This window comes from Hetaerina americana, unplaced genomic scaffold (genome assembly GCF_022747635.1).
Source record: "Hetaerina americana unplaced genomic scaffold, ioHetAmer1.1.p SCAF_7, whole genome shotgun sequence".
NCBI classification, from domain to species: Eukaryota; Metazoa; Arthropoda; class Insecta; order Odonata; family Calopterygidae; genus Hetaerina; species Hetaerina americana.
The window spans coordinates 26,076,006-26,099,908 of record NW_027287316.1 but is presented as its reverse complement, the minus strand read 5'-3'; the positions used below and the strand labels follow the sequence as shown (position 1 = coordinate 26,099,908).

At 35.4% G+C, this 23,903-nt stretch overlaps 1 protein-coding gene across 1 annotated transcript in view; it reads left to right on the top strand.

Moving 5' to 3' along the window:
- Nucleotides 1-22,562, top strand: part of LOC139696394 (cytoplasmic dynein 2 intermediate chain 1-like) — a 32,414-nt gene extending 9,852 nt beyond the window's left edge. Inside the window, exons 8-16 of the mRNA XM_071595141.1 lie at nt 3,263-3,369; nt 4,598-4,710; nt 7,026-7,207; nt 9,291-9,439; nt 9,882-9,940; nt 10,281-10,441; nt 12,943-13,066; nt 13,168-13,305; nt 22,276-22,562. Coding sequence (XP_071451242.1) covers nt 3,263-3,369; nt 4,598-4,710; nt 7,026-7,207; nt 9,291-9,439; nt 9,882-9,940; nt 10,281-10,441; nt 12,943-13,066; nt 13,168-13,290 — 1,018 coding nt within the window. The 3' untranslated portion in view covers nt 13,291-13,305; nt 22,276-22,562. The remainder of the gene's footprint in view (nt 1-3,262; nt 3,370-4,597; nt 4,711-7,025; nt 7,208-9,290; nt 9,440-9,881; nt 9,941-10,280; nt 10,442-12,942; nt 13,067-13,167; nt 13,306-22,275) is intronic.
- The last annotated feature ends 1,341 nt before the right edge of the window (nt 22,563-23,903 follow it).

Sequence of the window (23,903 nt, the reverse complement as noted above, 5' to 3'; positions counted from 1 at the left end):
GCCTTCAGACAAGCATGGCTGCCTGTTATTGCTATTAATTTTCATCATTTATACTTTCCTCTGGATGATTTTTATTTCTACCTCCTGTCTCGCCTACTGTGGTTATAGAAGTATTTATGGGAAGCAACCTACAGCTAAGGTCTTTTTCGCCATTAGGGATGGACAGGAAAGGATGAAGGGTGGAGAGAAACCTGGCATCAGCATTAGCCTACTTTTAATGAAAGGCACTAAGGGGTTTGTAGCTTAATGCCCCATCCGACAGATAGCGTACTCACTCAAAGTGCCCTCCACAAAGCAACTCAAGTAGGGATCAAGATACCACTGAAATCGCCTACTGTGTTCAGCCTCTTCCCTCTGAGAGCTCAGTGTCGATGGCATAGTCACTTTGTTTCCTCTTTCATCCTCCTAATCTGTCTAATTGAAAAAGTTAGGGAGAGAATAAACTGTTTTACAAGTAGCAAGTTATACTATCACCATAGGTCTGGGTATAAGGTTTCTTCCAGCTTCCTTTAGCATATAGGTGACTGATGGCATGACACAGAAAACAAACAAAAGTTCAAAAATGTTTGGTGATTTAAGATTAGGAGTTGCTTCCATTCCGATCGTATTGGATATTATTTCGTTCTGGCTATTGACTGAACAGAAAATTGTATTTTTTGTGTTAGTGGAGTTTTTGTGACCAAAAGAGAGCAGAAATATGATGCCTTAGTGTTTGCATGAAAGTTAATAATTTTATCAGGCATAAGGTTTTGAGGAAAGATTTTGAAATATAAAATATTTTTGTAACCAATGGGAGCAAACTGTGGCTTTGAATTTCACTGTAGACACATTTAAACTTATCTGTGCTGATAGGAAGCTAAGCTTTATGCTTTTGAGGAAGAGGAAGGCATGCCTTCCTATTGTGATTTTTTAAAATTAGATGGCATTGGATCTAAAGCGATAGGCCAGATTTTTACTCACTGAAATTATTGAACTTTAATGCCCATTTAGTGGATGACTCTGTTAAAAGTGGCTGTTATGGCATCTCTCACAGTTTCTCCGAATTTGTCAAAGATTAAACCTCCCTAGTGTTTACGTAAAGTTGGCTTTATCCTCGTGGACTGCAGCACATTGTGCACGACTTCAAATGCCTGTGGCATTGTATGTGCGGTATTTGTCACAACATCTTGTTCCTTTAAAGCCCCCAAAATCTCAGTAGCTTAACTGTCTAAAGCACTCGGTCAGACATCAAGGGATCCAGGTTCAAATCCCAGTCAAGGCAAATGATTTATACACTCTGAAATTGCTGCAAAGTTTTATTTAGTGTTTGCTGGTCTTTCCAAAATTGCGGGAAAATGTAATTTGAGTAATTCCACATTGATTTCAAATATCTTTCAAAGTATGCTTTGCTTTATAATAAAGAGTTTACCATAACTTCACCCTGCTGAAATATCACAAGGAAGTATGGGGGCTGTCAAGAAAGTAACGTTTCCTTCTAGCAGTGTTTAGGACTAGAGACATTATCTTGTTGTGTAAAGGTCCCTACACTCAGTACACACTCCTATACATGCTGCAGTAGTGTGCAGACTGTGGTTCTTCTACTTTGCTCACTGGGAACTGTTAAAATGTGTACCGCAACAGAAAATTCTGCAAATTATGAAGTACGATCTGTGATTAGGTTTTCACTGGCAAAAAACCGCAAGTCAATTGAAATTCTTAGGCAACTTTGTGAAGTGTATAGGGATGGAATAAGGGGTATCGGGATGATGCGGGGGCTAACGTACTGGCTTCCCACCCAGAGGGCGCGGGTTCAAATCCCGGCGGTGTTGAATATTTTTCAGAGGTATCTCGATCCCTACTTGAGGTGCTTTGTGGAGGGCACTTTGAGTGAGGACGCCACCCGTCGGATGGGACTTTAAGCTGTGGACCCCTTGGTGCCTTTCGTGCGGAGTAGGCTAATGCCAACGCCGGGTTTCTCTCCACCCTTCATCCTTTCCTGTCCATCCCCTATGGCGCAAATGACCTCAGCTGTTGGTCGCCTCCCCTAAATACTACTACTACTAGGGGATGGAATAATGAGTGAAGGTGGAGTGAGGCAGTGATGCATTCATTTTAAAAATGGCCACATGAATGTTTATGTTGAGGACCGCAATGGTCGGCTTAGCCTTGTGGCAGATGAACTGATGGATTCCAGTTCTTGGACATCGTGGACATTTGTCTGTTCACTCTTAAATTAGCAACACCACTGGTGCACAATGCTGTCACTTATCACTTAGTCAGTGCACAGCACTATTTCCCCAATGAATGTCAGCAGAATTGAAGTTTATTGCCAGTAAAACCTTATCACTAAAAGAATTGTACATTTGGCTGGATTTCCAATTGTAATGTTCATTTTGACTTGCTATTGTAAACAACCAACAAGAGGCACGGCCCTCCAAACACTGCAGCTTGAGGTGTACTGCCACCTTTTGCTCCCCCCCACTACTTCGCTGGCTACATGCAAACAGAGGTTACTTTCTGAACAGCCCTCAGAAAATCAAATATGTCTTGGCTCCTTAACCTAGAATGAATTTTTACCTTTCTTCCTTGAATTTTCTTTTTTTAAATTAAGGTTATATACTCGTAATATGTAAAATGTAATCAATTAGAGAAACATTTATATTGCAAGTGTAGTTGAAGTGAATGTGCTTGATTTACTGCGTGAATTAGCCTATGCCCAGTGAGAATGAATTGATGGAATCAATGTGGAACTCATGTGGAAATTAGTTTGGAAATTTGTGGAAACAATGGTGGAACTCGTGTGACTTTTGATCATGATATTCAGCTAACTTTTACGGGGAAATGTGGGAATTTTCTCATGAGACCATCCTTATTTCCACATGAAATCCACCTTATAACCACATAAAATCTACCTAATTTCCAAATAGGTACTTCAGAGTGTGTCCTATTTGAAACACTTGGCTTTTCTGAAGAACTTGATTCATAAAAAAAATTTCATGCCCATTGCGTTCCAAAAAATATGTATTTTTTTGCTCAGAGAAGAGAAAATACTGAGAGTTACAGAAAATTTCTCTTTCCACTTCACCTTATTTCCACTATGGATGGAAATCAAAGGCATTTCTGATGTGGATTTCTCATGGAATCCACGTGCTCAAAAACTTTTTCCTGTTGAACATGAAAAGAAAAACAGTGGTTTGTTCTATGGGTAATTTTTATGTGGATAGATGGGTTTAGTTTTTTAACTTTGGTTGTATTTTTAATTGTTTTTGTCATCCGATTACAGGTCTATTTGTGTTTGGGATATGTACGAGAAAGGAGGCTCTCATGTTCACTTACCCATTCCAGATAAAGGAATTGAGAAAGCTCTTTGCCCATTGTTTACCACACATGGTAGGTATAACTTATTAATAGTTGTATTTTCAAAAAATAAATATTTGCTAATTTATGATCAAGTCATTGTGTTTACGAGTGGATACCCAAAAATATCTGGATTCTAGGTATACCTGTAGTAATACCTAGATTCAATACCTGGCAGACCTTATGTAGTATGCAATTCTTCCGCTAGGTGAGTATTGCGCAACTCTTTATGAGTTCTAGGAAGGTATTAATTTTGTCTGTGAAGGTCAAGGTCAGTCACAAAAATTTGTTTTGTAAAAGCAGTTTCTCTTGCTTCTCGTTTTTTGTCATGGCGGATTTAAGTGAACAGCTTGCCGCTGTGAAATTTTTTTCCTTCTTGGGAAAAACACTGCAGAGGCTGTTGTGATGTTAAAACAGCTTACAGGAATTGTGCTATGGGAAAAATTCAAGTGTGCCAATGGTTTTCTTGCTTCAAAGAAGGTGGAAAGTCACTTGATAACAAACCTCGTTCTGGATGTGGGTCAATTTCTAGAATTGAAGAAAATTTTGAAAAAGTTTGTGTAATCGTGTTCAAAGACTGACGGCAGACTATTGAAGAGATTAGTAAGTTAAGCGAAACTGCTTTTGAAAAATTAATTGTTGTGACCGCCCTAGGCCTTCCCAGATGACAACAATGCCTTCATAGAACTCATAATGATTTGTGCTATGCTTGCCTAGCATAAGAAATGTGTACTACGTAAGCTATGCCAACCGCAGAACCATTTGGATTATTTTTGGGTACCCTCATGTTTAATTAGGTTGTGGGGTGGTGACTTAAACCACTGTCAAATACCAATGATGCTTATGTGTAATATTTTATTCGACATGCATTATTTAGTTTGCTGTCGTGGTGAATTTAAGTTATGGATGGTTTGGGAAACATAAAGGAAAGACATTGCCACAGTTCAAATACCCCTTGTGATGTTTGTAAAAGTGCCACACACTTTTATAATTTATATACATTTTCATTCAACATTAAATGGTTGTCTATTGGCCAAAAATTCATTCTCAACTTTTCATTGAATACCCATACTATAATTTCTTCCTACGGCTACATTTGCTGACATTTCATTCATGTGAAGTCATAAAATAACAATGAAAAATTACTGTTTTTCTCTCCAGAGTGCTTTATGCTATTTGTCAAACTGCATGTGTATGTTGCATGACTGCTTCTTTTTTTGAAAGTAAAAGAACATAACCTCTTTTCATTGGCTTGCAAAAGGAGATGAAACTCACCTTGGAAGAATCGTTGGTCTGGAGCCAATTCTGTATTCTGAATTTGGTGATGGAGAGATGGAGAAAATAAATTCCAACAGAAAAAAAATTGCAAACCAGGTACATGTTTAGAGTGAAAGCTTTTGGTTGTGTTAACTCCAAATGTAACATTTCTTGCATTGAAATTTGTAGCTTCATGCTTTAGAGTTATTATTGCAAAAAAAAAGACGAGCAGAACACAGATGAAAGGAAATGCAAATTGAAAATTAAGGACTGAAGATATCCTGTTTTAATTAAATTCAATTGTAAATTAAGTCATATATTATATGACTAAAGTTAGACTGAATGATCACAATCTCTTCCTGCTTTACAATCATTGTTCATCAACAACACTTATGCCTATTATTATTCCTCTTTAATGTGTTAACTCTTTCCAATGTTGAAAGAAAGTATTGTGAAGTTGTCATTATTTCAGTATTTTAGTGTCTGAGTTTTATGATGCCAAAAGAACAAATTCTAATTCCACCCACTAGTGCAATAGGTTCTACCCACTCATAACTAGTAATGTTGGTAGAAAAGAAGTGAATTCACTGTAAACAAGAGGGCAATTAAAATTATTGAGGGTCAAAATTAGTTGAAAACCCAACCATCAATGGATGAGCTTGGGATGAAATTTATTATTACGTAAAAATTTTGGGAAGGAGAAAAAAGCTTTCCCAGAAATCAAGGGATATTAGAAGAGTTCAAATAAGAAATGGTGGAAGGCAACATGATCTTTCTTGACAAATTTTTGGTGATACATGATTTTGATGATATGTGAGTTTTGTGAGGGTGGAATGAGTATTTAAGTTTATCTATATCGCTGTATCGCTCTTACCTCATATGGGTGGTCTTATCTACCAATTGTCTAAGGTTCTGTAATAGTTCCCTTCGCATCATTTTCCTATACTCTCATAAAAGTGTATGTTAGACATTCTGTTTTTGTAAATAGAGGGACTCATGAAATTTCCTCTTATACCCTAGATTACTTCTGCCAGCATGCTTTTGGTAATAATTGTCAAATTTAATTGATAAAAAATTAATAGATACTAATGCATGTTTGTCAAAGCCTTGAATGACATTCCAGGAACAAACATGAGCCCATGTATAAATAGTTAATAATTTATTAAATAGAATAAAACTGACACTAAGAGGCTACAAATTTTTGTGGAATTGTTTTTAGTGCAGATACATGCTGTATGCATTGAGTGGCATACAAGGCAATTTGTTTTTTCTTAATGTGGAGTACAAGCACAAAAACTATTACTGGGATTTTAACTTCTTACATTTTCAACCTTTACTAGTTGAGTTATTTTATATTTTTAAAATGAATCCTGGATTTATTTTATTGTTTGGTTTCTTACTGGCTTTCATAATCTATTGATCTTGTTCATTTATTCATACAGGTTCATTTCTTATTTAATATCTGTAGACCCACTGCATATAATCAATAAGACAATATTTTACTTGAACTTGTTGTGATAGCGTGAGGTTTCTCTAATTTTCATGCCATGCAAATTAAAAAGTAAATAGTACGTGTATTTTGATGGGATTATTTGGAAATTATGAAAATCCACCTTTTAATATGAACCCAACAACTGTAGGTCTTGTAATGAATAATATCTGCACCAGGACAGCTGTCATGAATTTTCAGGTTATCACATTTTTTCTAGATGCATTTATAATTTAATGTCAATTAGGAATGTTGATAAAATTGGGTTAAAGATTAATTTTTTTGAAAAGAATGCTTTCTTAAAATTTTCAAAAATTAAACTAATTAATTAATGAATGTCAATATGCAGGAATGATATAGGATGTGGTGTGCTTTGTGGTTTCTTTATCTAATGTTGATTTGCATGCTCAAGTATTACTTACTTAAAGTGAATACTTACATATGTAAATGCGTGTCACTCTGAGGTATGAGTACAGGGTTTGGTTTGTTGGAGCTCTCTAAGCAATCCTGTTATCTTTTTATATCTATTCATAGTTATTTGCTGATATCTTCCTTCAGCTGCTGGTAATTCATCCTTATGCTTTTAATTCATTCATCCAATTATACCCAAGTGCAATTCAGGTTATTCAGCACTCTCAAATTTACTATATTATAAAGCAAGGAAAAAATGTTGTCTTATATTAGGCCTTATTTGTTATTTTCTTCCTAAAGGGGATAAACACTATAAAAGGGTTGGTATATTGGTGACATTTCATAAAAATGGAAGTTTTACCCCTTGTAAATTACATTCTGACATGCTAAACTGATCTTATTATAGTCATTTTATTTTTTGGAAGCTCTTTTCCGCAATTGATTTTTGTCATAGCATTTGGCAGAGAAAAGAGTAGCCTGCTATTTTGTGACCATGTGTAGGGATAGTGTACAAGAATTCATTCCTTAATAGGTTTGCAGTCTGGACGAGTGGGGTGTTGTTGTGGTTTGGAGTGTCGTCAGGAGAGGGAGCAGTAATGGGGTCGGAAGAGTGAGTCTTATTGCCAGTATGAAAGTGTGCCTGGCAGAGACTAATTGGGGCATTCCTGAAACCTCTCTTCACCCTGTTAACTGTGAGGATATTCAAGGTGAAAGGTAAGTTCTTCTATCAGTGGCCCTGCAGAACAAAATGCAATGAAAAGAAACCATTTCAGGTATAAGTTCAACAGATTCAGGCTTGAGGTCGTGGAAGTTCATCATAATGAAATAAGGACAATTTGCACTTTTCCACAGTTTATTTAACGTACGACGCGTTTCAACTCACAGAGTCATCATCAGGTACAAGACAAACTAAATAGTAAGGAGACCTTATTTATATGTACAGAAGATGTGGTTGGGGAGGGAGAGTCGTGTAGGGGAGAGGAGGAGGGGGGGGAGGAGAGGCGGAGAGGTTGTAAAGAGCGAAAAATGGGGGGTTAATGACAGGAAAAACCGCAAAGTGGGGGACAAGGGGCTGGAGTATCGGGAGCGGGTTGTTGTATAGCAGGGGGTTAAAGGCTTAAGGACATAGGGAAGGAATTATCAGTAGGAGATAGTGGGGGGGGGGGGGGGAAGATGGGTTAAACAGGTAACTTTCTGGGAAGCAGAGCCCACTGCTGGTTTTAGTGGAAGGGATGAGCCACGTGCTGCGAGGGGGGGAAGGGGGGGGAATGCACTAGTTAATTCTTGGAAAATATGATGACCGGTGGTAGTGGGCAGTGAGAGACCTTGACAGGGGGGGGAAGAGAGGAGAAGGTAGGAGGGTGAAGTCATGAAAGAGGAGGGGCAGTAGGATTTTGATTCTTGAGTTTATTAATCGTGAAAGGGATCTTGAGGAGGGGTGAATGGTTCACAAAAATTTGTTCATTTAGGAGAACATTGTGGTCCTCCTGCAGTATTTCCAATTGTTCCAATGTGTCCAGTTTCATCCCCTTATTCTCCAGGTGGAGGATTTCCGGATTGTTAAATGCAATACGGCAGAAGGTGTATGGCTGTATCAAAATATATTGTTTTTTCTCTTTTTTTTATTTTGTAAGTCTACTATACGACTATTTAATGACACTTGTGATATGTTTTAAGAATGACTACTGTTTGTTATATCATGTCATTGCCACCTGGCTTATCGCCTAACAGCAATGTATCCCAAATAATAATAATAATAATATAATGTAGTATCTGTTCTCTCTTGGAGATGTGACCCAGCTATGGAATATTGGTCATGCAATTAATTTTTCACATGGAAAATTCAAATTCGCTTTTTATTAAATTAAATTTAATTAATAAATTTATTAAATTAATATTAAAGTTTCGGTTACTATTAAGATTAAAGTTTTGCAAAAAATATGATAATAAATGTTGTACATAAAATGCTGAATCTTTTAATTTGAGAGTATTTTAATGGAAAATTAAAACATTTCATTACCTTTAACATTTACATTTGATGTGTATTTATATGCTAAAAGAATACATATATGCATGATAATAACATTACTATAGCATCACTTCCTTTCCTTCTGGATCCTGATGCCTATTAAAGTCTTCCTTACAGAAAAATTGTTTTCGGTATTCTAATTCCTCAATAGGGAGACATTGCAAAATATGTACACTATTTTACTGCTGGTTGAAATCCTTATTTCACGGGGTTTCGATTCTTTGGGATTAGTGTGTAAAATGTCTATGATTATTCAATGTCTTCAAAATATCTGGTTAATAACTACTAGGGCTTCATTTTTTAAAATGGGTAAATGTGGTTTGGCATTTAGGAAATCCCATTCAAAAGGATATTCTTTTTAAATTTGTGATTTGTTGGAGTCGACACAATCGCTCATTCAATCATCAGAAACAGACCAGAATCAGTGCTATGGTGTTAGAAGGATTGATGGAATATAGGTGGCACAAATACATTTTTCAGGGAGATTTGTTTTTACCATTTTGAGGTTATCATACTTACCATTATGGCTTTAAAAAGAATATTAGAAAATTAATGAAAATGATGTTGTTCATATCAAAATGTTCCTCGTAAAATGAACTAAGTTAAAGAATGCATGGCTTGACTTTTGTTTTAGTTTAAATTGCTAGTGAAATTGATTATGTGTTTCAATTTGTGATTTAAAGTCTTAATAAAATTATGATGAATGCCTCCTGTGTATTGGGATATTGTGTGTCACATTATCTGCTGGAAATTGTGTCTTTGATTTAGGCTCTCAGATGGAGTTGATGACATTGCCTTATGGAATGCTCTGGCAGTTGATAGCGACTGGATCTTGGCTGCTTCTGATACAGGCAGTGTGGTCTGTCTTCCTGTTGATGGAGAACAGAGATCAATGAAAGTGTATCCAGGGTTGAAGGGTGAGTTGTGAAGCACCTGCATATTCTTTTGTTTCATATTCTATTGTAGTTTTTACTAGAATGATGATAAATTTGAATTTAGCCTCGATGTTATAAGTGTGACAAAATGTTCTGGTTTGAGGCAGTTTTTCTTCTGATTAAGTTAGTTATTAGTCAAGGAGTTTCATCTGTCACTATGTGAGTAGGTTGTACATACATATAAGTGTGGTCAAACTGACATATACTTGTGATAACAGAGGAACCTCCTTAAGGCGTAAAGTTTTTATTTTGATTTGTTATATGAGCAGATTTTTGGGCGAATGCTAATGTGTTTTTCCCACTTCTTTGCATGTGAGCATTATCAAATGTATATTTTGGTCAAATAATTATTTTTTGTTATTACAACAAACAATTACAACCTGATGTGTTAATTGAATGGGAAATTTCATCTTCAAATTTTCAGATTCATTTGCTTCAGCAGTGAGCATTGCAGTCAACCCTCAAGGACTTCCATTCTTTATGGTAAGTTTCTTTATTGAATATTGAAAAGACTTCAGTGATGAAGCCTATGTGGCAGTTAATTTATGCAATATGCAGAAATTTATTGTTGGGGCAATGGCAGAAAAAGTAAACCCAAATACATCACTCTTTTGTGGCTGATTCTTTACATTCAGCCATTAATAGTTGTTCATTCTTGTATGCATATCTAGTGTGGATATTCCTAATATTTTTACACTTTCTGGCTTACCCAATATCTTATGTAACCCTTTGAAATTTCTCTATACATATGGGAATCCGTTTTCTATTTCCCAGTCATCCTTTCTGATGGAATTTGATGATTGAAACCTTCCTCTCCCTTCAGGTTGGTAATTTTGTGGGCCAAGTACACCTCTACAGCCACTCTTCCAAGAGGCACTTTGGGTCATGGGAGCCTCCCTCTTTGTCACTGCCCTCTGCTATTGTGAAACTGGCTTGGTCTCCTCAAAGGCCCTTTGTCTTTTTTACTGTGGATTCAATATCAAGGTGAGAACAATTCTAGTTTGATCACCCTAGTCGTTTTTTGGGGTTCTGAGTTTTTATTAGATATAGGTCTAATTCAAATTTTGATTTAATTTATATCCCAATTCCAAATCCCTTTCTTTGTCCAATCTTAAATCCTGTTTTTTGTTTCTAAACCCTTCCTTTTTCCACTGAATCCTGATTTCTATATTATTAGGTTAATACTAAATAGCAATCAATATTAAATTTTATATTTTCCATGGTATTATTAATCCATTAATAATTTTTATCTTTTTATTTAGTTGTGGATAAAAATTTTGGAACTGTAAAGAATAAAATAATGTGATTTCAATTTTAAATTATAGTGTTTTACAAATTTTATTTATCCTTTAAAGCATTAGTCCATCGTTTATTCTTCTTCCCATTTTTTACTACATTTTGGCAGTAATCTATATGAATCAAGTGAAATAACTATGAAAGATAGGTTTTGATAACAATATCTGGATAACTCTGATTTAAATTACCTCCAATTAATTTCTGTATCTACCTTTTACCCTAACTCCTCTCTCCACCCACCACTATCCCTCAATAATCACTCCTTCCATTTCTCCAATCCTCTTTGGATTGCACCCAACAATCTCCTCTATTCTCTCACTATATTGTTCACTGAAATTTTAAATATGTTTGGAGAATAATAGCTTTGAACAATTCTAGAATATAGTCTTGTTCTCTAAAATATAGTATGCATTCAGATGTTGGCCTGTTCATGCCATATCTATCATACGGATGAGGATGATTCTGTCAGTCATATTTACAATGAATACCAATCGGGCAAAAATGTGAGAAAAGACATCAAAAAGGTACAGTGAAAAATTCCAATGGCAAAGAAAACTTCAATATCCAATATTGAGGATGATTTTTAATTATTTGCATGCACACACCAATTCTCACTTCCCAGAAGAGTAACTCAGAAGACTGATGATTGTCAGTTTAAGTTGTACAACTGTCATAATGAAGGACTTTAAATGTTTATTGCATTATGGTTTTTATCCCCCAAACATTGTTTTGGTGGTGTCATAATTTTTTATGAGATTATTTCATTTGTCTAGAACAAATCAGCATTGACTACCATATTTATTATGTATGCACTCAACCAGTGAGGGTTACTCCCCCGAAAGGCTTTTGAGAAAAATGTCCTCATCTCTGCCAATTAGGTATTTTATGAAACCTACAAAAAGTATAATTCTATGAAAGTTTCCTATAAAAACCAGACTGATTCATTTCTTTATTCACCATATGTGTGTACTCAAGCATTTCATGTAGATCTGGTAAATTACCCTTAGTATCATGTTTTCCTGACCTGGTTTTTACTCTCTGAGAACCTAGGACAAGAGTGGGAGTAACAAAATTATTCTTGGGTGATTATTTATGTGAGGGTATATTTATTAGCTGGTGATTCATGAATATTAGCGAGTAGTTTTCAAATTTCAAGAGAATAAAATATATTCCTTTGGAGTTAATCCTAGTAGTTATTGGTTTTCTTGCATCTTAAAAATTTATTTGTTATATGTAATGTTAGTCTACTAGAAAAAAATTAAATGGGTTAAACTTATGAGACAGAGACAATAATGTGCATGAAATTGTGGGTATTATCCAAGTGAGTATCCTTTCTGTTCCCCCTTCGGCTCATCTGTAGACATGACATGATATGTGCAGATACATACTTTTGTGGTAATGGAATAGTAATGTCATTGAAAATTCTTAAATGTAGCTCTGAAAGGATCCCTACTGGTAACAACAAAGGAAAAATAAAAGAAAATTGTATTTCCTGGCTGCCTTGTCAACCAATCAAGAGGAATACTCATTTTTATCACTCTGAAGGCCCTTGTAATGGTTGTATCATTGGAATACCGCTGCATGTTTTTAAAGTAGATGGAAATGAGTGATTAATGTAGCTGCTATTGTTTGTTTATGTACTTGACAAAAAAATGCATAGAATATTCATTTCAGTTTGAAGGCTTTTAGTGTTGGAAATTGTCCGAGATTCCTGTACAAATTCATCGAATAACAACTTCACCTTATGTAATTCTCTGACAAAACATAACTGCTTGGGAAATATAAATTTGAAACTTGATAAGTTCTGACATGTCAGAAACATTGCCAGGAGATGCTCTGGAAAAAAGTAACTTTTTAAATTCACTTGAAAATAAACAATTATGTTGCAATGGGAACTTTCTTCTTCTCCATCATTTGCATCTATTGAATACATTTATGCTGCAAGATGCAGTCCATTAATCTAGTTCAGTGTTTTTAGATTTACGTGATTGTCTTATTGTGCATGCTTTTCACTCATTCATTGATAATATTTCAAGTATGTTGAAATGAAATTGGCAAATAGTTTTGTGTAATGATGGTGCTCTAATATATTGTTTTAATGACCAGGAATGGACTGACATAATTGCGTATTTGTAGGAATTAGCATTTGGGTTTTGAATTTCTATCTGGAAATATTTATTTTCTTATAGAATGCATATATGGGACCTTGCATCTAGTGACATTTTTCCACTTGCCACTCTCCCATCACCAAAAGTTGGGAAAATTACCGACATAAGTTTGTCATTCCCAAGAGGAAACTCTCCAGCATATATGGTGAGGAGTTTTGTGATTTAAATATTGAAAATATTCTGATTGGCTTTATTTCTGAGTATATGAAAAAATTAAAAATGGTGTCATTCATGTATGGTTTAAAGGCTGTTGGGATGGATAATGGTGAAGTGGTTTTACATCACTTGGAGGAGGGACTGACCAACAGGGACTCCGAAACAAGACGGAAAGAGTTGTCACAGTTCATCAAATATGCCAATCTCCTTTGAAAGTTGATAACTCATGTAAGTATTTAGGTTGTGGCTGTAATTTTGAAGAATGATTACAAGACTAAAGATAAGCATGATCATTGCTTGCATGGATTTTATAACTTTCACTGTCCCAGTTAGAGATTGCCTTGTTTCGATCACTAAAGTGGTATATATATTTTTAAAATCCATCTTTCACTGCCTAACTTACACTGCATGTTGTGCTATTCTTATTTCTGCGACGGTTTTTTGCAAACATGGAAAACTCTTGTTTGGAAATGATATTTTTGTGTCAGTGATCCCTAAAAAAATGTGAAGTGATGTAGATGTAGTTTTTACTTGCATCATCTCAATGAATTGTGGAGATGTTTCCTTGGACTTATTTAAAAAAAAATTATGTTAGTTGAAACATTAGCATTTCATGCCAGTGGAGTGGCAACATTGTTGATCTCTAAGAAAAACTATCATTTTACCAGGAGTTGCATCAAACTCTAACAAAATGAGATACACCCTTCTTATCATCCCATGCATATTTAACAAATATAATGTCTGGGATGGCTCGTACTGTGAGTGTGTCATGAAGTGAACCCATTAGTACACCTATTTCCAGTAATTTGGTTCTCTGACTAATGCCACTGCACTAAATTATCGATTCTATCTCTCAATCACTTCTACTGATAGGGGAAGAGAGGTAGCTTTTGGGGGAAGTTTTAAGAAGGCTGAAAAAATGGGAGGAGGAGATTTTGATAGTAAGAGGATATTGAATCCTGAGATGAATGTGAAAATTTTGGGTATGTTGGGAAGAAAATAGGAATAACAGATAACATAAATGGAATTGGAAAGCCAACAATATGGCACGCTAGTTTTTAAGCACTGTCCAAAACCCATGACTCTATCATTTCAATCTTAATCAGATTCTTCAGAATGTTACTAGTTGAGGCTCGAGAAATATTACTTCTGGTTTTCTTATGGCTTAGTGAAGATTTAAAAGAATTTTCTTTTGAAAATATTATATAATTTGTGATCTACAATTTTTCTGTTAGTTTTTATTAAACAACATGTTTTTAGTTTATATTGAATCATTAATTTTGACAGCATATAAGGTGCATCCTCATTTCAGTTGGCCAGACACAAGAAAAACAGTCTGCTCAAAAGTGTGTGTAATTTTTTCAAAACAAATAATTCTACTCAGTAAGAAGAGCCCAGACTTTTTGTTATGATTAGTTGTGATAAAATACGATCAAGTTCATTCTATATCTCACTCACACCTCTTTTGACATTATGAAAGGGAGCAACGCAATATTCATGTCACATAATAGCGAACAGCTTAATAATAACAATCCCAGCTACAAAATTTTTCAATTGAATGGTAGCTATTAAATATAAGCAGCTGTAATGATCTAAATATAATGGAGTCAAAAAGTGTACTGCTTTTTTGTCTAAATTATGCCACCCAGGGTAAAAGTAACCCTTGAAGTTCGATTATTCATGTAATGATGTGGGTGATTTTTTGAACCATAATTTTGAAAAAAATGGTGCATCCTCTATGCTGTCAAATATGGTAATTGGTTCCAGTCATATCAGCATCTTCTCCGAATGGTTGTGAATTTTGAATTTAAAATATCATAATGAATTTTTTTGGGCATAAATAAAGGGAAATTAGTTTGGACTTGATTCACCTGAAGACATAGAGGGATATAGTATAATTTTTGTCTCAGTTGGCTATTATCACTTTCAAATATCTTGGGGACCTAACCCATATTATTTGGGGAGTGAAAAATTTGGCATGTGGCTTTGTGGAGACCAATTAGAATGTCTCGTTCCTCAGAAATTCAGTCTCTCTCATTCCTCTTGTTCCTTAAATGAATCTACATGCTATGCTGCTAAACCACTGTTGCCTCTTAGTACCTGATTTACCCTAATTCTTTTCCTATTTTTTATCCCTTTCCCATTTTATGTGCTACTTCTACCTTCTTATCTCCATATTTCCTTCTTCTTTCTTTCCCTTTTTATCTTCCTTATAGCACAATTATACTAATATTGTACCATTTCTCCGAATACCCCTAAAGACCATGTTAATTTCTGAGATAAGCCCCAGCCGTCAAAGTAATTGTGACGAAGACCGTTCCTATTGTTTCACTACCTTGGTGCCTACCTGGCAATTGTAGGTGACTCTTCATATGAGCCACTGCTGTGCTTGTGAAATTTCTCTGGAATGCTACAAAGTAAATGATTTAGCCATGGTCTCTGTCACCATGTAAATCTGAAATACAGTACCTGTGACAATTCTGAGTTTGATCCATCAATCATTGGTGTGTGCCACCGACTGTGTAGGAGCCAAGCTTCTCAATGGGTTCTGAGGATGCCCGAAAGACCAGTCTCAGAAATATTTGAAAATGATAAAGGTACAATATACCTTGCATGGCTTCTTGTTATTTATGTGTACATTCACAAAGTTTGTGATTATTTCAATAATTATTTTGATACTTGGTTAAGGGAGGTGGCAGTGTAGTCCAGTGGCTAGAGCCCTGGGCTCTTGACTTATGACTGGGGCTGAGACTGAGTGGGACTAAGCCCTGGACTGACTGAGGCTTCCGACTGAAGTTTCTGGGTTCAGCTCCGGCTAATGCCTCTGAGAACTCACTTTCACCCAAACTGCGTTCCTTTTCTGGATACCAGATCTTCCTGGGACACCAGAGATGGTGCAAGTAAAGGAATTTCCTCCCCCCTCCTTTCCTGTGGGAATTTTACCCATTGTAGGTTAAAATTGAGCGAGTCATACCTTTGTCTATTAAGTCAAATTTTGGGTTCATAACTGTGGTTTTTTTTCGAGGAATGTGAAAAATATTTTGACTTTGTAGTTAATTTCTTTTTCATTTTTTTAAATGAAACTTATGCTTGTAGTACTCCTAATGCCTTCTCATATCTCACCCACATGACTGTAATGCAAGCATCTCAAGTTCACATTTGGATGTTTCACTAGCTTCACTATGAGCACTTCGTTAAGTTATTGGCATTAAAAACTTATGTGTTTGACTACGATTTTCTGTTATGGAGGATCCAATTAAATTCCTGTAGCTGTTAGTGAAGATTGTTGATACAAGTGGTAGATTACTGTTATTTCTGGCCATAACTACTTAAGCATTTCATTATATCTACCTGAAGTATCTTGGCATATGCATATAGGTAAAAAATCAATCCTCTCATAGTTGATTAAAATATAGTACGTGAAAGTTCAAAGCTTCTATTGACATATTGTGCATCTTGGAAGTTAAAATTTTAAATAGACTAGTTTTTATATTAAACTCTGGGATGTTATAGTAGTGATGAGATGGAATGCTGACCCTTTGTAACCATGAATATATTGAATCCTTGTTCACCATTGTTTTCCCTCATTATAAATGCATTTAAGAATTTACGTTTAGAATGCCTGAAATGGAATTAATCTTTGTGATGGCAAATGTCAGAATTGAAGGAATCACTAGTAGCAGTTTGCTTTGTTGAATGCTGTGACAGAATGCCTTTTAAAAGAGCATTCCATCTATTGTGCTAAAAGAAGGAACAGAATGTTCTGATGAAACATTATGGTGGATGACATACGAAGAAATTTACAAGTAATGGAATGCCAGAAGAGACTCAAGTTTGTCAGCGGATTAAAAAGAACACCATCAGAGCCCAAAGAAAGGTATGTAAGAGTGGCTGGAAAGCAAATTTGTTTTGCTGTCAATTTTGATGCCCCAGCATGTTGTGTGGACATGTAAATATGTAATATGTCATTTAACTTCGGAGATATTTTGCAAAGATATTCTCATGAAATAAGTACAGGATTGCACCCAAAAGTGGTAGGACTGATTATTTTACAAGAATTTTATTGACGATATACTTACATCAACTTAATAATCTTCAAACTATCCTCCTTGAGCTGCTACACACTTAGTATAACGTTGCTCTCAATCCCCGTACGCCCGCTGGAAATTTTCTTTGGGGATGCCGTTGATGACCCTCATCGAAGCCTCTTGAACGGCCTTTATCGAGTCAAAACGTCGTCCCTTGAGCTGTCTTTTCATCAGGGGGAAAAAGAAGAAGTCCGGTGGTGCCAGATCGGGAGAATAGGGTGGGTGTGGCAACGTGGCAACGCCGTATTTGGCCAGGAGCTGTCTGACGACGAGTGCGCCATGGCAGAATTTTCGGCACCATCTTGGCTCACACCTTGCGCATGGCCAAATCCTGTGAAATAATGCGTTGAACGTTGGATGCAGACAGACCCAACTGGTCTGCAATTTCTTCACTGGTTAAGCGTCGGTCTGTGTTCAGCAGTGTCCTCACTCTGTCCACATTTGTGTCGGTTCCTGCCGTCGACGGCCGTCCGGAGCGATGGTCGTCTTCAACGAGCTCCCTACCCTCTTTAAACAACTTGTGCTACTCAAATACTGTGGAATGGCTTAAGGCAGTGTCCCCATAAGCCTGCTTGATCGTATCGAGTGTCTCAGTGGCGGTCTTCCCGAGTTTCGCACAAAACTTCACGGAATAACGTTGCTCTAAATTCAGATTCGTTTTGTTTTTCGACGCGGACAAAAAACTTGCTTCACTAAAAATGGTGTCCTCACTCAACGACAGCCCGCAGGCGACTGAGGTTGGTGTCGGCCTGTTGCTAAGAGCCCCCTCCACCTTACACTGCCAGGCAGACCCCCCTCCACTGCTCCGTTTGCACCAGAGAAAATCAGTCCTACCACTTTTGGGTGCGACCCTGTATTGAGGGATAAACAATGACCTTAGTACCTGCGTTCTTAAGTATGTTGGAGTCATCCTTCTTTTATCATTGCAAAACATTTCTGTACATACGTGCATTGTATCTCAGTAACATGCTAGTGCCACTTTTTTGAATCATTTGAAAATATGTTTGGTGCAATACAGCCTCTTCATAATCGCCAGGAAAATGATATATAGTCTCTTGTATGCCCACATACATTATTATTATAGGTAATATACTGGTTAATGTAGGTTTTGGATGGACACAAGCTGCAAGACAATGCTCACACGACCCAACATCCGTCTCTACAATAAGCCCTGCTTCAACTCCTAATACTTTCTTCTACCCTTAATTCTGTCCAACATCCATATCCTATTCCTGCCTATACCTCGTTTCCCTGACATTCTCCCCTCTATCACAGTCTTCAACATCCCACTGGCGATCAATACTTTTTATCCATTTTTCCTGTCTCCTTATGATTTCTCCCAACAATCCCTTCTTCCCTACGATACTGAGTACCACCTCATTTGTTTTCCTTTCTGTCCACTTCACCTCTCCATCCTTCTTCACACTCACATTTTGAAACCTCCAATCCATGCCAATCATCCTGCTTCATTGACTATGTTTCCGCACAGGAGACATAGCTTTGCTCTACATCAAAGTTTTGACAAGCCTTTTCTTAACATCCTTTCAAACACTTCCGAGATATGTAAATTGTTCCACCTGCTGTAGTTTTTACCCTCCTATTTTAATGTTCAACTTAGCCTTTCTCTTTCAGGAAAATCACATTAACATTGTTTTGTTTACATTTATTCATATCCCATATCTATTGCATTGAATTTACAATTCACTCAATAATGCTTGCAGCCCCTCAGCTGACTGGCAAACTAAGGCTTGGTCATCAGCCAACCTAAGTGAATTTATGAATTCCCCCATTCCTATTTTCATTTTTTTTTGTTTTAATTATTTCCTCTGCATGTACGTTGAAAAGCAGCTGTGATACTGGACAATCCTACCCTACTCCTCTTCCTAGCACTGTCCATCTGGAATTTCCATCCACCACTGGCACCTGAGCGGTCTAAGACTTGTACAGGTTGCAGATTATTTTCCTGTCCCTCCAATCTACTCCAATTTTTTGCAATATATTCATTAGTTTTCTCAATTCACTCTAATAAACACCTTTTCGGAATCTATGAAATAGGCAAATACTTCCCACCTATATGCACACAGTTGAATTAGCGAGCATATAGGTGAAAGCAATGTAAAAAAGGTCAATTTTCTTTAGACAGAAGCTCTTGATAGGTCAGTACATGAATTTTGGAATTTCAAAAGTATTTTGTTTTGTTTATTTTCACATCTTCGAAGATTTTGAAGTTACGACTTTCTTTTTCATTTCAGATCATTAGTTATAATATGCATAATAATTTAAGGTTATCTATAGATTTTTGATTTATCAATATTTCCAGTTTATGTGTAGGTAATTTTGCACTGAAGCTCACTGAACTTAACTCTATTTCAGAAGGATCCAGATTGTGGTCATTAAGAACTTTGAGTGTACAATAATTATTCTCTTTTTATTCCTTTCTGAGAATGCTTAGGAACCAAAAAATCTCACCTGAAAATGTAAGTAGGCCAAAAAATAGTCATGAGAAGTTGGTTTGGCTATGTAAAGAAATATTGTTGAATTTTGACTGAAATGTCCATGAATTGCCTCTATGTTTATCCTTTGGTCTACCTAGGGCAAAAGGGTTTTTGATCCATGTGTCAGGCATTGTTTTATTTCATACATGTTGTTATTGTTTTACTCCATAACAGATTTGAAAATCTTATGCATAATCTTTCTGTAATCATCAGTGCAATGCACCATTTAATGCACATAGCACCTTCACTTTTAGCTATTACAAGTATGTTGATGACCTTTGCTTCTTTAGTGTACATTTTTTGAGTCAATAGATTTATTGCTATATCCACAGCATTTTCTCTGTTCAGATCACCATATTAAGCCATGTTTTCATCACATGCAGATTAAAAGCTTTATTAATTTTCTTGTTGCCAGGGTCATAGGTCACTCATTAATGTAAAATTTTACATTTCATTTTTATTGACCGAAGTCATTTATTGAGACAATCAAAGTCACCTTTATTGATATTAGTGTAAGAATATTTTCATTTCTAAGGATGTAACTGATTGGTTTTTGGTCTGAAAACTGTAGTGGCACTCATGTCAATATGTTGCCAGTCTGCCAGCAGGAAAAAGAGCAACGCTCTGCTACATTATCTGCAGCTCCTGTAAATGGAAATATATTGTGGCTTCATTCATTTGATTTAAACTCTCTTAAATTTCAGAGGACATTACATAATAGTCGATTCTTTGAATTTCCATAATTTAATTGACTTTCTTAATTCATAATAAGACATAATTAATTCTCTCTTGGGCTTGATTGCAGTAAATCCCTGTAATTCATAGTAGTATTGCTATTAAATGTTAGAAATTTTGAAAAAATTTAAATTTGAACCCGAGTGAAACTTTTAAGCAATAAAAACGACTTAACAGCAAACCACATGAAGTTTATAAATTACATATGTATTATGTGATACAGACTTTATTTCTGTATTGACAGTTTTTGTTAAAAAAATATCTCCCAAGAAGAATTAAGGCATGTGCCTTATTGGAATATTTTTTTCTAATGTACAATTTTCCTATTATGTATTCCGAGGAATTACTGCTTGATCTTGTGTGCATGTCCAAATAAATTCCTATGGCTTTGAAAGGCTATAGCAGGATAAGATGGTAAAATCTGCACTCGACTGAATTCTTATTTGAGATTGGGCACTTGAAAGTAATATTTAGAAACCCTTTAGCCAAATTTTTTAGCTCTCTAGGTGGCCCCAGGTGTCTCCTATCACAAAAAATGTGTTTATTTGAATAAAAATTTTCCTGAGCGATCCTTTGCTTTAAAAAATCTAAAATAATTCATGAACATACATTTTTATGCCCTAAAACATTTTGATTTTTCTCAGATTTTTTGGATCAAAATTGAGCTCAGGAAAAATATTTGAATTTTTCAAAGAAATTTTAGGTTATGTAGGTAATTTTTCACAAATTTCTAAATAATTAATTTTCGTGTATTTTTTACCGTTCTGTTGAATGGCAGGGTTAGATTTACCATTTTCTCTCCGGAACATCTCTCAAAATTTGCAAAAACCCATTTTTTTGGTATTTTCCGCCATGTTTTTAGCCCATAAACTCAACTGCATGTCAATAAATAACGATTTTTGATATTTTATTGCAAATATTATTCTTGAGAAAAATTATGAAAGACTATGATACCCTGTTTTGTCAAATATATTATAAGACTAGAACAAGGATAAGTTAAATGCAATAGAGAAATAAAACACATGTGTGCATAGAAATACAATATATAGGACTACCATACCCTGGTAGAAACACGAATATTAAAAATGGCTAGTTAATTAGAAAATGTAAAAAAAGAAAATTGTTAAAATAGAGGACTATTGATTCAGTAATGACTTGATAGTAGTAAATAGCTGTTAAACAAACTTTCTAATGAGAAAGTGTAAACTCAAAAAATTAAGTTAATTTTTATTAAACTAGTATAATTTTAATTAAACTAAAAATTAGACATTCATTCTCCTGGGGCCACCTAGGGAGCAAAAAATTTGGCTAAGGGGTTTCTAAATATTTACTTTCAAGTGCCCATTCCCAAATAAGAATCCAGTGCAGTGCAGATTTTACCATATTATCCTGCTATAGCCTTAATAAGATGGATAAGAGCATCCATCCCATAAAACATTGGAAAAGCTACAGAGAAAGAAATTTTTAATAGTTACATTTAAGAATTATTTTAAAGTTATTTATTTGTTGACTATGACTACATGTAAAATGGGATATAACTTTTAAAAATATTACTACTTCCTGCAGGTACTTTTGCGAGTTTTCTTCACTACTGAGTTTACAGCAGTGATTGCTTTGTTTACAATGGTAGTTTTATTGAACTTGGTGAATATGCTGTGGGCACATATAGTTTGTTAAATTGATGTTTTCATAAGTAAGGATTTTCATCTTGTTTAAATTATTTAATTTATAAATAAACAAGCATGAAGTTAGAAGGTTTTCAGTTGAATATTGAATGTAACCAGAAGATTCTCTTAGTTAAATTAGCATATGAATAAGATATTTAGGATGGAATGTAAGAGTACTGCTTTTCTTTCAATAAAACCATTTGCTCCAATTAGGGAATTTACAGAAGTCTTGCAGTGGAATGGACATGGAGAAAGATACCTAACACCGGCAACCAAGTTAGTTCAAACTTCAACATATTCTGTGTTATTTTTTATCTGTAAGTCTGAAATGAGGCTTATGAGTGGAAAAAGAATGACGTATGCTGTTTTAGAATAAATACATTTTTTGTAAACATACATTATTTTGATTTATTAATTTCATAAAACTTTCTGATATTAATTAACTATATGGATTTCATGCACTTTGATATATGAGAGGCTTTTTGAGATGTGAAAAAATACACAAATGAGAGGTTGTAACTTTTGAGTTTTGTATTTATTTGACTCTGTAACTTTTATTTTAATAAAAAAAAATTGATAATAATAAATAATTTTCTTTTATTACTTGATCTATGTGAAATCTTGACCAATCTGAAAGTGAAATCCTTGGAGGAATGCTATTTTGTTGAATGGCCTCACACCCAGTAAAAAATTTATTGTACATTTATATATAAAAAAAGTTATGTAAATCATTTCCTTGTTTAAATTTTGAGGGATTAAATAAACTTCGTCAATTTGATTTTTTTGAGACAATTGATGTGCAAATTATGGTATGCTATAACTAATTATCCTAATCACTCACCTTGATTTCTAAGTATAGAGAACACAATTTTAGATTGGATGTTGCTCTGTTGATTAATTTTGCAATTTGTCCATGTAACTCCTCCAAAATGCCCAAATTTTCCTTCTTCCATCTCACTTCCCCAAATTCAGCCCTATTTCAGTCTTCAAAATTCAATTTCCACCTGCCGTATCTTTTGCATCCGTTTTTCTGCATTCTTCAAATTTCTACAGGGTCTGGTTTGTCATGGTGTAGAAAGAAGGTATTGGAAAAAAGACACCAGGTGCATATACCAGTTCTACAAACCATGATGTTCAAGTATGTGAAGTGAATTCAGGGGTAGGTTGGTCAGATTTTTACATGGGAGGGGAATGCATGAAATAAGTTGCAGTAAATGCTTATCTGGCCGGCACAAGGCCATTTTCTTCTCCAAGGCCTCTGAGGAGGCGTGGCTGTTTGAGTGTGGAGGTTGCATACATATGCCATAATTATCAGAGATGTATGAGGTCTGTCCGGAAAGGATCCGGTCATGCAATAAATAGAGAAAAATAGCCTCCCTAGAAAAATGAGGACTTAGTCCTGGTTGAAGTATTCCACTTAGACCTCACACGCTTATTCCGGTGCCACTTCCACTTTTCAAAACAATCAGGAAGTCCCAAATGGTCATCATTAGACAAAAATCCTAGCAAAGCAAAACTGACAGCACAGATGATGCAGAAGAAGACTAAATCAGTTACCCTAGAAAATTGGAATGTTAGGGCAATGTTGAGGACAGGAAAATTAGATAATACTAAGCGAGAGATGGAAAGAGGAAATAGAGATATTTGAGGCCTGTGAGAGGTGAGATGGAAGGATAGCGGGAATTACTGGAGTGATAGTAATAACATACAGTGTAGGGGATGAGCACCATCGAGGGATTGCGATAGCATTGAATAAAAAGGTAGGAAGAAACATAATAAACATAGAGCAAGCAATGGATGGAATATTACCGGTAGAAGTTAAAGCAAAAGTGAAGAACTTG